The sequence below is a fragment of the Opisthocomus hoazin genome, chromosome 4 (genome assembly GCF_030867145.1).
Source record: "Opisthocomus hoazin isolate bOpiHoa1 chromosome 4, bOpiHoa1.hap1, whole genome shotgun sequence".
Lineage (NCBI taxonomy): Eukaryota > Metazoa > Chordata > Aves > Opisthocomiformes > Opisthocomidae > Opisthocomus > Opisthocomus hoazin.
In genome coordinates this window covers 63600121-63615900 of record NC_134417.1, presented here as the reverse complement: position 1 = coordinate 63615900, position 15780 = coordinate 63600121, and the positions used below count along the sequence as shown (strand labels likewise).

Here is a 15780-nt window from a genome sequence, read left to right as displayed (position 1 = left end):
ATAGACTAACAATTACCTGATGTGGAGAAATAAATGCAAGCCATGTTTGAATCATTCCCCCTGAAAATTTTCTGCTGACTTTCATTTTAGACATGGGAAAATCACTTTCTCACCTGCCTATGCACACATGCAAGGAAGATGGCTGTGATGGAGGCACAGTGTCTGATAATATGAGGAACGGGTTAGTTCACTCGGAATCGCACAACGAAGATGGCAGATGTGGAGATGTATCGCAGTTTCCCTACGTGGAATTCACGGGAAGAGACAGCGTCACCTGCCCGACTTGCCAGGGAACAGGAAGAATTCCACGAGGTAAGTTTTCTTGCTTTCTTTTTTTTAACCTATAATTTTACCTCATAACCATGTTGATGTGTAACTAGAATAATCTGTAACAAATAGCTCTCCATGTTTTTTCATCTTTTTGACCTTTTTAGCACTAAACATTTTGTTATGATTACACTGGATGAACGAAATAAATTGAGTTAGGTTTGGCTGTTACCTGTTGGGTCTCCTCTTGTCTGTGCAGCACCAGTGTTCCTTGCTTCTCAGCTTTAAGTTCACACATAACCCTAGCTCTTGGAAGCTGAATTTTCAAACCTTTATTTTATTGCTTCTTTTTTTCACTACCTATTTTAAACTATTTGAATCAATATATGACTGCAAAAATAGCTGCAAGTACAGAGAGTGAAAAGTAGGCCTGTGATACAACACCTTTTCCCTGATCATTTATAGTGCATTTTCTTGCCCTCACTGCTGCCAGTGCCCCTGGATTTCCTTTACTCTCCCTTTGTCCTCTATGTCTCTGCTAGGCAGAGGACCCCAGCTCGGAGCTGGAAATCTGTAGGATCTCTGGCTGCCCTGGGAAGGAGTGGGCTGCACAGCATTAGTCTTCATGCCTAACTGTTTTGCTTGCTGCCTCATCCTTTGCTTTTCCTTTTAATAAAACATTCTGCTTTATTACACTTCCGTCCTATACGGTAAGCCACCTGCATCCCTGTTTAGGAAGAGACTTTTGAAAGGCAAACGCAGGATAACTGGGCAAAAGGAGAGAGTGGCAGATGCAGTGTGCCAAGGCTTCAGCTATAAGATCTTCCCTTTGGCAGGAGGGGAGGGACTGATGAGAAGGCTTCGTGTTTGGGACTGCTTTGCTTTTGCCAGAACTCTTACCAAGAATAGGTTGTTGCATCTAAATGCTCTCAGAACTGATTTTGACCAGCAACTCAGGAAAATTGACTGATGTCTGTGCCATATTGTCCTTGTACATGTGCTTCAGTCGGATTAGGTTCTGGTATAGTTCAAAAATACTTCTCTCTCACCTGCAAACAAGTGGTAGGGGGCACAGGGTGTTTAAATGGTTGCAAATACCGTAAGAGATTGTTAAAAGCTGTTAAACTTTATACTATGGTGTATTCTCTGAGTACCTCTGAATTCAGTAGTCTTGAAGTGTGGAAAAGCTATGCAACCAAAAGTTATTTTAACCAAAAGGGAAGGAAGTTTGTTCCATTAGCTTGCTAACTTGAAATACTTAATGATATCAATAGCAAGTTTCACTCAAAATAGTGCTAGCTAAAATGCAGTAATAGCAGGATTCCTGTGTCCAAAAGCTTATTTCTTTGACTTTAGGATTCTTGGATGTAATGCTTAAATGTGAGTCAATTTATGAAACATTTTGCCATAACTATTAAAAAATGCATGTTGTCCATACATTCTAATGATGTAATGTGATTAAAGCTAGAATTGTAACTAATTCTGTGAGTTATTAGAACAAATAGGGATGTCTTTTTAATTATTCCTCGGTACTTTAGGGGAAAAAAAAAATCACGTTTGAGGTTTTTTTGAGGGGAGAAGGGAAAAATTAAATGTGCAATGACTGCATAACTAGTGGGGGAGACTGTAGCGTGGTATGATTGCTACTGTATAGTAAACACATGAAATTGTGTTTTGTTACTTGGACAGCTTCAACCTTTCAGTATGATAAAGTATGAAGGTGGGACTGTGTTGTTTTGTTCAAAGGTTGAAGATGCTTTATTGAAGCTGAGATGACTATCTGTTTTAAGTTGGTAGAGATTTTTAGAAGGCTGAAGTTACGTACTAGTACCTGATCAGTTAGCATGCTTTGCTCACCCTAGAGATTCAGCATGGAATCAGTTTGAAGTGGCTGAATAGCAAAGTGATAATGCTGGTCAAATTCTGCCTTTGGCTTAAAAAATGCAAATCTGACACTTGGTCTTGAGGCCTCTGTGTTCTCATACGGATGAATCTCAGTTCCATTTTCTTGTACAGCAAAGAGCAAAAGCTGTACAGGCAGATGTAGCCCCTGTGTTTTCAACAACTTGTCTGTGCTTTTGTCCTTTATTTCTACTGTAAATATACCACCCTTTTAAAAATGCTGTCTGGTGAAGTAACTTCTTGCTTGGAGAAATTCCAGTAGATACTTTTTTGACTTCCAGGGTGCTGCAGCTCAGTCCCACGAGAAATGGTTGTACATACACTGCATTCTGGAAATCACTAGTATGTATAACTTTTGTTGCCAAAGCCACCCAGATTAATACATGTAGTTTTTTTAAATAAACCTGACTTCTGTTTTCAGAAGAGTACATGCAGAATGCCTTCTGGATCGGTTCTTGCAGCTTGAGCTTCTGAATGTTTAGTTTGATGACTTTATGTGGTCTGGTCTAGAGAGCTGGAAGCTATGATGTACGTCCGGTTCTCTCAAGGAAGTGGTGCCAGTGGCTTGCTACCTCCTGTGCAAAATGTGTGTATGCAGCACAGAGGCAGATTTTGTTGCTGTTTTGGTCTTTGTGGGCTTGGTGTTTTTTCCTCTCTGTATTGTGTAAGCCATGCTCTATTTCAAAAGTGACATAAGCTACAGTAGTATTCTACTTCGGTAGTTATCTGGAATTTAAATGTTTATCTTTAGTGTTTGTTCTTTGGTGCCATTGAGTTTTAACGGGCACCCTTTGTTTGAAGTAACTGCAACAATACTTATTCTATGTTTGTTTCAATTCTGAAAGGTTGTTTTTGCTTCCAGGGCAGGAAAATCAGCTGGTGGCATTAATTCCATACAGTGATCAGAGACTGAGGCCAAGAAGAACGTAAGTGAACCCTTAGTTGTGATACATGAATCTGCAGTTATTTTTTCTCTTCTAGTTACAATTGAGCAGTTTAAAGGAGTTAGTGTTGCGAAGAATCAAGCAAAGACCCCTGGTGGTATGTGTTCTTGCATTCAGTATGGAAAGAACTCTGCTTTTGTGTAGTATCAGCCTTAACCTCTAACTCTTGGAGAGTTATTTATTAACAGGTGTGCATACTCCCAGAACAGTATGTCTTACGAAGCTAAGTAAGACTGTATGATCACTTCATGTAAATATTTTTCTGAATGTCTACAGTAATTATTCAAATATCTGTCAATCTCTAGTATCTTAACTGATCTAAGCAGAGATGTCTTCAGTGTTGAAGTCTGAGGAAAGTGAAAACATTTTTGGGCCACTACCGCAAAGTCAGTCACCTAGAAATCATTTGTAAAGATCTGAGCAGCTAGCAAAATCAACCAATTCATCATTCTGGTAGAGCATATTTATTTTTTTCTCCTAGGATCTACTTAAAGGTTTAATTACAGTGCTCAGGGCTTCTTTCTGATGCTTTTTTTTTTTTTTTCCTTAATTTTTGGGTGTTTGTGTGGTAAACAGAAATGAGTGATTTTTGGAAAAAAAAAAAAAAAACAAAACACAAACAAACAGTAACTTCACATAACACTATCCTGAATGATATATCTGATGTAATACTAGTACAAATTTGAAACATAGTACTTAAGTGTTCTAATTTTGAGAAAATTGGAGCTGCAGTAGAGCTTTTATTTGTGTATTTTTATTATCATACACACACACGCCTTTTATATTAGGTTAATAGTGAATTTCCTGTTCCTTAGCAGAAGTCTAACACTTTCCCTGAAAGTCTTTTATGACAAAGAATCCCATGTAAGGCATGCAAGAGCTTTATTCTTCTTTCTGGGTGTGTTGTGCAAGAGTCATGCAGAATGACAGAAGTTCTGCTATAAATAAATTTTGAGAGGAAATGCTTGTATTTCAAAGCACGTAAATATTTACTTCTTCCTTTTTTGTGTTCAAATTACGAATGTTGGGATAACCACATGTTTTGAAACTTGATTTCTGATGTATATGCAAGAGTAACATCTCTGAGACAGATACAAAGTGCAGCATAAGTGTTTTTTTTTTTGTTCTACCCCCTTGGGAAGTTAATGGAAGCTAGAAATCGACTGAAATAGTTGTACTGACTAGTCATGCTCCTTGTCACACTAAAGAAAATAACATGCCACTGTTGTTTATCATGCTTTGGACTCTGAAGTGCTCTTTTTTTTTTTTTTTTTTTTTCTCCAGAAAGCTCTACGTGACTGCTTCTGTAGTTGTATGTTTACTGCTTTCTGGGTTGGCTGTATTCTTCTTGTTTCCTCGTTCAATTGATGTTGAATACATTGGTGTGAAGTCAGTGTATGTCACCTACGAACAGGGTAGACGTATAATATATCTAAATATTACGGTAAGTCTAGCTATCTGTTTGGAAGTTTGCAATGGATAAATGCAACAAGAGATACTACTGTGACAGTTTAACATACATAGAAATTGTGGTCTAGCTGGTAAGCTTAGTTAGTGCCATAAGAAATACAAGCAGATATAATGACCAGTTTTAAAAATGTAGCTGGACCTGCTGTGGCTGGTTCCTGTAGCTATAGTTAATAGAGGTGTAGTTGCAGGCTACTGTTGGATCTTCTGTTTTCTTGGGAACAGTGACCTTGGAGTTCTCTGCATTATTTTTGGAATGTGAGTGAAATGGTGTATGTGTACTTAGGAACGTTATTAAATGCTGCCCTGGTACTATGTGTCTGTCAAAATCGTTTTTGAGGAAAAATTATTTCTTACACACCTTCCATCTTAAAGAAGTTCTTTCCACGTGCTTCTTGCCTTCTTGGAAGTGCAGTCAATGCAGGATTGTCTAAAGACTTTCGTTAGAGTTCCTCATTTTAAATAAAGCAAAGCAGCCATGGGAGAAGAGGGTCCTGTGATAGCTGAATTTCCTGGAAGGAATAACTGAGGACAGGAAGAAATGCAGTATTTGCAGTGGAGGCTGGTTGCCAGCGAAGTTGTGCAGAAATTTGTGCTGCTCAATATATTCACAAAAAAAAAATGAGAAAAGAGTTAAATGATGGTCTGTTGCCCCTCTCCCCCCCAATCCTAGAAGGCAGGAAAATATATGTGCATAATTTCAAATATTACTGTCTCGGGCACAAATTTCAAAATGTGTGCTCATCAAGATACACTGAATGCATAGCTGTTAGTGTTTTGTGTTTGTTTTTTTTTCAGAACACACTAAATATAACGAACAACAACTATTATTCTGTTGAAGTGGCAAATATCACAGCCCAGGTTCAGTTTTCAAAAACAGTTATTGGCAAGGCACGGCTAAACAACATCACCAACATTAGTCCTCTGGATATGAAACAGGTAACTAGGATAGGCTTTCAAATTGGAATATGTGTTCATCTTCATATATAAATCTACTCATTTGTGTTTTCCTTGTTTGGTTGGTTTTTTTTTTTTTAGATTGACTATATGGTGCCCACAGTCATACAAGATGAAATGAGCTACATGTTGTAAGTGCACTTACCTCCAAATACCGCATGGGTCTTACTAAACATTACAGTGGTGCTAAAAACTAGTTTTGTTAAAGTCAGCAGAAATGTATTTGCAGAGATGTTGTGGTGTTTTCTTTGTGCAAGTTTAATAGTACTGACAAATAGTTAAACCACGGTTGTTTCAATAGTTTCATATTGTGGCTTGCTGTAGCTGACTCAGCACTTTGAATGGTATCTCTGTCCTAATGTTCTGGGCCTTGGCGGTAGGTAGTACCCGCTGCTTTGAGGGTGAAAGTACAGGTGTGTGCCCCTAACAAGTTCGCTAGTAACTTTCCCACATATTTCTCTGGCTGTAATTTGTATTTAATTCTATGCAAATTAGAGGCTAATTTGTAATTCTTTTCTTCAGACCAAATGTATACAATGGTATAAGCAGTGTTTATAACCTGTCTTTTTTTGTTATTTAGAGCTTCTGAAAGATCATTTGACCAACAGACTATTAGCTCAGTATATCTTGGTAACAAAACCAAATGTTAGTTCTCTTACACTGAAACGCAGACAGAACAGGAAGAGTTAACTGTTGAGACGTGTGTTGGATCTGTGTGCAGTTCCAGTGGATGCCAGCCCTCTGGGGTGTGAGAGAACCTTATAGCTTTGAAGTGTAATAAATTGAAATAGGTATGAAATAGCAAACTGGGCACAAGCTTTAAATAAGCAGAAAGTGTTCTATTTGTGTCGCCTCTTAAAAGCATGTAAATTAGCTTTATGTAAACACTGAATCCTGTGAATCTGCTCACCCTTTGGATGCATGAGGAATAAATAAATGTGGCCTGCATAGAAATAATGCTAATAGCTACCTAGTCGTGCTTGTGGTGCAATAATGCATTGAAACTTCTTTCACGGTGAGTATCGTGCCCTTAATTTCAGTAATGCTGTTGAGGGTCTGTTCTCAACAACAGCTGCAACTTTTATTTGCAAGCTGGTGACTAATTTAGAAAAACCTGGATGACTTTGGATGTGTAGAGAGATGCGAACAGGGAAAAGCTGCTCTGCCAGTGGCCTGACCTGAATGGATTTCAGTCTCTTCTGCTTGACAGCTGCAGCCTTGGCAGTAGTGTGGAACAATGATGTGCTCGCTGGTCTGGCTCATATGCAGATTGTGCATTCTTGGAGTAGAGGCAGAGAAACTGTCACATGTCAGTGCCAGTAGTCTGTAGTGTGGAGCTGCCCTCCCTCAGGACAGCGAGTGATTGTGAACACTGCTAGAAGAGCAGACTGATAAGCGATTTGTACGCATGTGAAAACATTTGTTGCTTCAGCACAGTGACGCTAAGCATGGGCTTTACCTGGTAATAGGAGGGTCATAACTATAGAAGTTTGTGTCAGTTAAGGCTGGCACAGCAAGGTCCTAGTGCTTGTGAGTAGCACTTGCTAGCTTTGTTGTGATGTGTCTAAAATGTACTAAACAATTTGAGCCGCACACAAAACTATAGTTGTTCATTTTCTGCAGATTTTCTGCATGTTGAACAGTTCATATTAGTTGTCCTCCCTGATCTGTTGACAGTTATTGGTGTTGATGGGTTTCTGCTCTTTCACTGTATTGTGTGTCTTGAAAGCCTGGGCTTGCTGTATGGAGCAACCCTGGAGACAGCAAGTGAACAGCTTAGTTTGAACACCCAGCCAACGTAGCTTCAGCTGATCTTAGTGGGGGTTTGTATTTGTTACTGTCTTTGGGGTCTTTCTCCACACACAAATATTTAACTTTGCAGTGAAGGCCCTGGGATAATCTTTGTAATATGGAGAGTATTGTGGGTTATAGCACTGGGGATTGTACAGTGGATCATGTTTCGGTGTTTACCCAGCTAGTCAATTTAGGTCTTACGTTGGTCATAAGTGGCTAGTTGTTTGGATCCTGGAGGGTATGTGTTCTGTAAAATCAGCTTAGGTTCAATACAGGAGATCTTGGAGGCCTGAGGTGTTTGCATACAATCATCTGGATTCAGCAGACCTGTATGATGACATCAGAATCATACAGGACATTTCCACACATTTATTCTAGAGAGCTGGCTCAATGTGGAGTTCGCCTTCAGTGTAGTTTCCTAGCTACAGTTTTATGCTATGTGGTGTGTGTAGGTTTGGGGGGTAGGTTTCTGTTTGTTTGGTGGTTTGTGTGGTTTGTTTGGTTTTTCTTTTTTTGTTTTTTTTAATGGATTTGTTTCCAGATAATCTGGACTTAAAAAAAACAGTACATGGGTGTTGTACCTCTCTGCTTGTCAGCCAGTATGTGCTGTTGGATAAAAGCTGACTTTATATTATCTTATGGGTTTTCTGTATTTTGGATTAGAAAACTACAGTAACTGAGAATATCTGGTAGCATGGTCTAACTAAATCCTATTTTCACAGAATCACAGAATGGTAGGGGTTGGAAGGGACCTCTGTGGGTCATCTAGTCCAACCCCCCTGAAGCCTAGCAGGAAAAAAATCAAAATATTTGTCATTACTACAGATACCAGTATAAAACAGCTTGTAATACCAACCTGGTTTATTTGCATTTTTGTATAATTTTGATCACTTGTGTTCATTCACTGTTTAATACTTCATCATATGTTTGTTGGTGCTGAGGAAAAGAATGACAGTGGCCTGCAAATACTGTGAGTGGCTGCCATGCAATCTTACTGCACTGATCACATGCCTTTCATTCCAGAGCTGATAAATGTGTCACCAAGAGCAATTGATTTGAGGAGGAGGGGCGGGAAGTGTACGCTTACATAGTGCTGTGTATAACTGGTAGGTAGGTGCATGTCAGAAAATATAAGCCTGAAAAGGGTATCTTGCAAGAGGATAATGACACTGACTTAAAAATCTCTGCAGTTTGGTTAAAGGTTACTTTGCATACAGAAGCAGATGAGTGCAAAAAAAACCACGGGACTTTCCTAAGTTCTTGGTACTTTTTGAGCAAGAATAGCATGCCTTCAAGACTGGTTTTTTTAATAGAAATTACTGCTTTTACATGAAAAGATGCTGAAGTTGGCATAGTACTGATCTTTTGTAAATTTTGCTTTCTGTATATAAACTTCATATGAAGTGAAATTGCAGCAAATTGTGTCTGTAGCCATTCATAGTAAAAGTCTTGATCAGTGACCAAGGGATACTGACATGCTTTAATGTAGTGGTTCAGGTTAAGGTTGGTTAGCTTCTGAAAGATGGAGTGAGCACTGTTTCACAGGACACCTTTGTTGGCAAGTATTGCACTTGGCAAGCACATGTTCATAGAGTTCATGTGGAAGCAAGACTATATAAAAGTAGACCTGAGTGAGTATATGGTCACTGGCAGTGTTTTTCAACAAGTGTTTTAGTTGCTGTTGCTGGCAACCCTATCGTGTCTGTGTACAGAAACAGCAGAATTTCCAATTGAAGCCACAATTATTGCTTTTTAAATAATTATCTGTAAAAACTCCATGCAAATCTAATAATTGTTTTTTTGTTTTGCAGTGACTTCTGCACTTTAGCATCTATCAAAGTGCATAACATAGTAGTGATGATGCAGTAAGTATGGAAACTTCTTATTTGTCGGAAACAATTTTAAAAGCCATATAATTCTCGTTGAAATATTACTCAGAAGTACTAATCCTGGAGTCTGTGCATCATAGATAAAATGAAATCTGCTTGCTGTCTAGTGTAGCAGCTCCATAGTTCTTGAAACTGAACTCTGTTTTTTTGACAGGTTCTGGTGGTGTAAAGACAGAACTGTTAGTACTGTATCTGCTCTGCAGTTGAGCTGTTGCCACAGAGCTACAGAGGTCTCAAATACTTTGAAATGAGTTTGTGTATCAGCCGCTGTTCAAAAATTGCCAAGATCTTCATGATCTTGAAGCACTTACAGGTTTTATTACTCTGACAGAGTCTGTTTTTCGTGACTAATTGCATAAATAGCAGCATGGTGGGGTCTGGGTTGTTTTTGGGAAGGGGAAAGGGTGGGAGGTGTAGACCAACCATGGCTGCAGCTTCTCTAATCATTTGCTTTCTCCTCGCAAAGCAAGATATTAGTGAGTAAACCTCAGCTTTACCATCTTCTTTAGGAAAAAAGTCTGTGCTTGGGGAACCAAATGCCTTTCATGGAGAAAATATATAGTGGTAAACTAGTATTGTTTTTAACTTTATTTAAAACTTACTTTGTTTCAAAACTTCTTCCTTAAAAACTCTGGTAATGTAAAAACACTGATCTTTAGAATAGGAAACTCAAGCCTCTTGCAAAAAAAAAAAAAATCTCTCTTGTTTTGTCTTTTTAAGAGTGACAGTGACAACCTCTTACTTTGGCCACTCTGAGCAAATATCCCAGGAGAGATACCAGTATGTGGACTGTGGAGGAAACACAACCTACCAGCTCGGCCAGTCAGAATATTTAAATGTACTTCAGCCTCCACAATAAAAGCACCTGTTGGTTGGTGTGGAATGACTGCTGTTGATGCTTGCAGAGATCCTTTGGGAAGGACTGGTACTACGTGAAGGGGAGGGTATGTGCATGTAAAGCATAGCGAACATGGTGACCTGTTCACTTTAGATGCAAGGAGGGAAAAGGTGCAAAATGTACATAGATGCACTTGTTAAATGTTGTGTTTTCCCCTTCTGTTTGCTTTCTATTACTGTAAGCACTTCTGTCAGGTTGTGTGGTGGGAGGGAGAGGGGGAATATCAGATTCTTGGACTGAAGTGGGACCTTTCCTTACAGTGTGGTACATCAGCTTCGAGTAACTGTGTATGTCTGTGTTTAGGTGAAATGTGTCACTAATGAGCATTTTAGAAAAATTGATACTGATAAATTTTAAGTTTATACTTTATTGCTTGATATTTGACTATTGAAACTGGCAGTATTACTACTTAAGTAACAAGATTGCTTTGAGGTATCTGGGTGTGAAACTTCTCTTAGTAATCCAGTGGCAATGGTTCTTTATTTTGGGATTCTACTTCTTTGCTATACATGATTATAGGTGACATGCAGTCTGTGAAAGCTAGGAAAGCTCACTTGGATGACACTGTACTTGAATGTGTAACTTCTAAAATCTGGCATTCTTTTCATATTCCCTCCTGCTACCTCTGGGAAGTTATAAGGAGAACGTATGTTGTTAGATTTAAAGTTGGGTTTAAAAACAGTACATAAAACAACCCCCAGAATCATTACTGACAAAGGTAAAATTCAAGACTGTAGAAGATGGAGTAAAGACTTTGACAGTGCCATTTTACTTTGTTAGCAAACAAAAAATCAAGATTGTGCAGTTGGAACTAGGTGGGAAACTGTTTGAGCATGGGTTTGGGCAGCTTGATGTAAATTCTCATTATTTTTATTGTTTTAATATGCTGTGTATCTAAGCTACTTGTGTTATTATGTTGAGGTGTGTATGTTTAGTGCGCAGGCTCAGTAAGCAATGCAGTAGTAACCTGAATCTCCAGAGCACTCAGAGTTCACATCAAAGTTAGGTAAGGAAGAATAAAGCAATTCTTGCTATAAGAATAAATGCTGATGTAATAATGAGACTGACTTATAACAAAGCTATTAAATAATTTCAGGAGAATAATTTGCACAGTGAGAATTTCTGGGGTTATTACCAAACATGGTGATTGTAAGTTTTGGGTCCAAAGTTGCTTGACTGCTGAAGGTTGACTGTCCTGAGGGTTAGGTACGAAACTTTTTAATTAACTAGATCAGGATTGGTTTATTTCTGGATTAGGTAAGAAGCAGCTGTAAGAAGGTACTATTAAGACTGTTGCATTGTAATGAATAATGTACTTTTTAAAATAGATGTGGTTTTTATTCTATCCATCTCCTGGAAATAAGCTATATAAAATGAATTAGCAATAAATACTATGGAAAAAGGCTGCTGAGTAACTTCTTGCAAGTAACAATCTCTTATGCTCCAGTTCTTCAGTGAAGGTATGTGTCTGTATTACTCTTTATAGGCATTTCTTAGGTGGACCTAATTGGGTGGGCGAGGGAAAGAATATCATTGATATAAGACTGACTTAAAAGAAATTAAGTAACCATACAAAAAAAATCCTCCTCTGTTTGGATTGCTATGAGCACTTACTCTGAATGTCCATGAAGAATTTTGGAATCCAAACTGTCGGTTTCATATAATTGTTGATAAGATAAAGATGCCAGCTTTTGGCTTTGGAGAACTTCTGGAACTGGAATAGTTAATTCTGGTGACTTACTGTAGTTACATTCTGAAAATTATTCTTGTATCTGGGCACTTAAAAGTAAACATTCTTTATTACAACTTAGTCGTGAGGGAAACTAGTTCACAATTGGCTCTAATGTTCCTGGAGTATAGATAAGGCTCAGTCCTGTGGCTGACAAAATGCATGCAGAAGCTTGTCTGAAAAGGTACAGGTGATAACTAAAGACCAGAATGGTGAAGAGCTGGCTTGAAGCAGAGGTAAACTCTGTTATCTGTTGTAGAAAGATGTGTTTATGTTTGGGAGTAGGGAGAGAATTCAGGTTTAAATCATGTTAGATTTGAAGTCAGCCGGCAAGGGATACAGGTTTTTTCTTCTAGGCCTGTGTATTTACACCTAGAGTGTTGGTTTTGTTTGCTTGGGGTTTGTTGTTTGTGTTGGAAGAAAAAGATGAAAATAGCTCTAGGCAGATAATTGTATCAATTTAAAACACCTTTTTCTTCAAAGGATGAAAGGCACTTTAAAATAACTGGAATGGCACAAGATAGAATTATTTGGCGGCAGTATCAAATGCCACTTGAACAAGTGTGGCTGGGGAGGCTATGCTGTTATGCAGCGTTGAGACTCAAACCTGGCCTTTGAAAGTTTGGCAGACATGCTGAGCGAAGTACATACTTATATCTGTGGATCTTACATTGCATGAAATGCTTGGTATTGACTAATTTAAGGAATTGTGAGGAGAATTAGTCTTTCTATGTACGTGGCGGAAGGGGTAAGATACAGCTCTTAATGGCTGCCATCTGGGATATCTCATGGATGTAAACTTTAAGACCATCAATTTCTAGTAGACTTACTGAATGACGAAAAGTTCTCATCTTAAAAAATAAAGGGTGGGGTGAAGATCCTGTTGATGAATCCTCAAATTAAGTCACAGGAGAATCAAAGGCTTAAGGTTCCAAATGTGCTAGTATGTCCTTACAAAACTGTCAGCATATTACTAACCAAACAAGGCAAGTATTTGAATTTAACTACTAATTTTGATACAACATCTTGCAGATAAGCAGGTAAGCATCTGCTTGAATACTTAACTGAGACTTGGTTTCTGTGGCTGAGCTTGGAAGCATGCTAAGGGAGCAAGGGAAGTCAGTATTAACTTGTATAACTTTGTAAACAGGCTATGAGAATAGATCCAAGTGACAGAACTGTAATTATTTCACATTTATTTTTTGTCCAGATTTTAAAATAAAAGACAAGCCTTTCATTTCACTGGAAATCAATAAGTACAAATTCTCTCCAGAAGGTCAGCTTGGAGAATCGAATTTTTTTTCTGGTTTGTTCTCCTATATGTAAGATAGTTTGTGAAGGAATTCTTCTGAAGTGATTCATATTTCACTTGTAACTTCCCCATAATCTTCAAATACTATCAAATACATATATACTGGCATTGTGGTGTGGTGTTTCAAGGGATTTATTTCTAGTATAATTGTTTTCACTTTAATTCTTTGTAGCAATTCCTGTACCAAAACCTGTTGTACTTTAAACTGGAAGCTCTGTTAGTTATCTCGTAAAACAGTGGTCCAGATGTTGCACCATAATGACACAACTGAAAAACAAAACTTAATGTATTCTATATAGAATAACTGTAAAATTTCAAAATTATAACTTAAGGTTAATATGGAAGACTTAAATGCATAAAAATGTTGGATATTTGGCCATTCTGACCCGGAGAACAAAATTATTTTACACTTTAAATAAGGTGCTTTAAAAATAAGTGAATGAATAAAGCCACCAAACAAACTCAAAGATCTAAGCATCAAATACACATTTGGAGAGATTTAAAGCAAAGCACTGTTACTAGAAGATGTAGTACCTGACACTTGCTCTTGAGTTCCTAGTGTGGGGAAAAGCCTGTAGAAGCTCATTCGTAATTTGTTTACTCATGTTGATATTTAGGGGACAGTTGCTTAATTCTTAATCTTTTGTGAAGACATGCGTAACTATCTTGTTCCTGTGTGGGATCGCTTTGAAGTTCTTCATGCGCTTCTGATGTGTGCGTGACCTTGGTATTAACATTGTGGTGTTTATATTTCTCAGCCTTATGTTGACAGACTTAAGTACATGCCTTGGTTGACTTTGCTCCAAATTGTCCTTGAAGTTCTGCAAATGAATAAATTTTTTCATAGTAGTACATTGCAAACATGACTCTGGGTTTTCTAGTGTGTGGTGTATAAAGCTAACTGTTTGAGCACTGAATCTCAAAGTGCTTGGATTGAACTGTTAAGGTCTTTAACTGTCTGACTGAAGTGCTGAGCCCTCATGATGGGAAGGATAGTCCTTGGAGAAGTATGCAAAAGATTTCTAGGTTAGTTAAGGAAGTGTTAAAAGAAAAAGTGTTATTTCTTATTCAGCATTTAAGGCTTCCTTTTTTTTCCCCTCTCTTCTCTTCCTGCCTTCCCCCCTCCCAGTGGTGATGGGGTGATTAGTTGTGATTTTGCTTTTTTTCCGGCCCCCCCAGATCTGTCATGGGACATCTGTCTGTTCCCAACTCTTCAGAGCTGGGCCGCTACATGAAGCTTAACATCAGTTGGACTGGACTTTGAGAGTTAAGAGATACTGAGTAAGACTAGCAGTAATACCTCTGAGAATTGTTTTGTGTTTTTTTTTTTTTTTTACTTGCCTGTCTGACAGAATGCCACAACCATAGCAGTGCTTCCAGGCTTACTATTTATTACTTCTGAAAGGGAGGGAGAAGTAGTGTAAGTGCAACCAATGTACTTCAATAATGGGCTTCTGCAACCAGGAAAACATTTGTCAGTGTTGGCCCTGGTCATGCCAAGAAAATCTAGATTGGTTTTTTTGGCTTCGGGAGAGTGGGAGGAAGAAGAAAACCCAATCAAAACATGTTGAAATCAATAATTTGGGCATGTCAAAAACATCCAGTGTTTGTCTACTTCAGAGGTCACCTTCGTATTCTACCTTTAGCTGGGGAATTCTGGTCATTGCCACAGGGGTAGTTTGTTTTGCTGCCTGACAGCTTTTGTCATATAAACCTGCTCTTCAGTCTGTAGGCAGGCCTGTTGGACAGGAACAGTTGTCTGCACGGAATCTGTGCAGTTAAAATTGGTGTCAGGCCCTGCAGCATAGTGCGAGAGTGTTCGGTGGCAGGAACATACAGATCCTTAATGCTGTCCTCTTCCGCCAACCATCATAAAGGTCTTACAACCTGGATGCATTTGTCCTTTCGGTACTGAAACTGCTTTTGCTTTGTATGGGCAGGGCTATTTAGTGCCAGACATGTAAGTATATTATGGTGCCTGACTATTTTGGGTCTGACTGTCAGTGATTCAATTCTTTGTTTTGTTTAAGGAAGCAAACTTTACCACTGTTAACATCCACTGTACAGAGTGTGCATATAATAGCTTGAGATGTATAGAAATACTAATGACTGATAACTATTTTTGTAACTTAAGAATTGTAAACTGTTGTTCTAGTAACTGTAGCAAACAATCTATCAACTTGCGCATGATGAACACTCTAAGTCAAGGGGTATTTGGGAATGACTTGTAGGACACAGGCTATCTTAATGCAAGTTAACTGGGGCAAGGGATCTCGTTATTTAGAGGTTCAAAATCTGGAGTTAACTTCGTTATGAATATGTTTCTAGACAGGCTTGTTTGAATCAAAGAATGATATTAAATTTTCTATTAAAAAAAAAGGTTGGGTCATTTATCTCTTCTTTTAAACTGACTTAATATTTTTTCTGTCCTCCTTCCCTATCTGCCACAATTTTTCTCCCTATCTCCCCATATTTTTCCCATGAGCTTTCATGTATTTTCAATGGTATGATTTCAATTTTTGTAACTATTGGCATTCCATGATGTAAAAACTTTGCAATCTACTTTTTTGATATTATGTTTTATTTTAAGTTTGTAATAAACTGGAGTATCTGAAAGCTAA

General features: G+C 38.2%; 1 protein-coding gene across 2 annotated transcripts in view; it reads left to right on the top strand.

The window, feature by feature from the left end:
* Positions 1-15780, top strand: part of TMEM106B (transmembrane protein 106B) — a 19266-nt gene extending 3486 nt beyond the window's left edge. For both annotated transcript variants that reach the window (XM_075419256.1, XM_075419255.1), the window contains exons 2-8: positions 91-312; positions 3032-3095; positions 4398-4557; positions 5379-5519; positions 5619-5668; positions 9143-9196; positions 9941-15780. In XM_075419256.1, coding sequence (XP_075275371.1) covers positions 93-312; positions 3032-3095; positions 4398-4557; positions 5379-5519; positions 5619-5668; positions 9143-9196; positions 9941-10079 — 828 coding nt within the window. In that variant the 5' untranslated portion in view covers positions 91-92 and the 3' untranslated portion in view covers positions 10080-15780. The remainder of the gene's footprint in view (positions 1-90; positions 313-3031; positions 3096-4397; positions 4558-5378; positions 5520-5618; positions 5669-9142; positions 9197-9940) is intronic.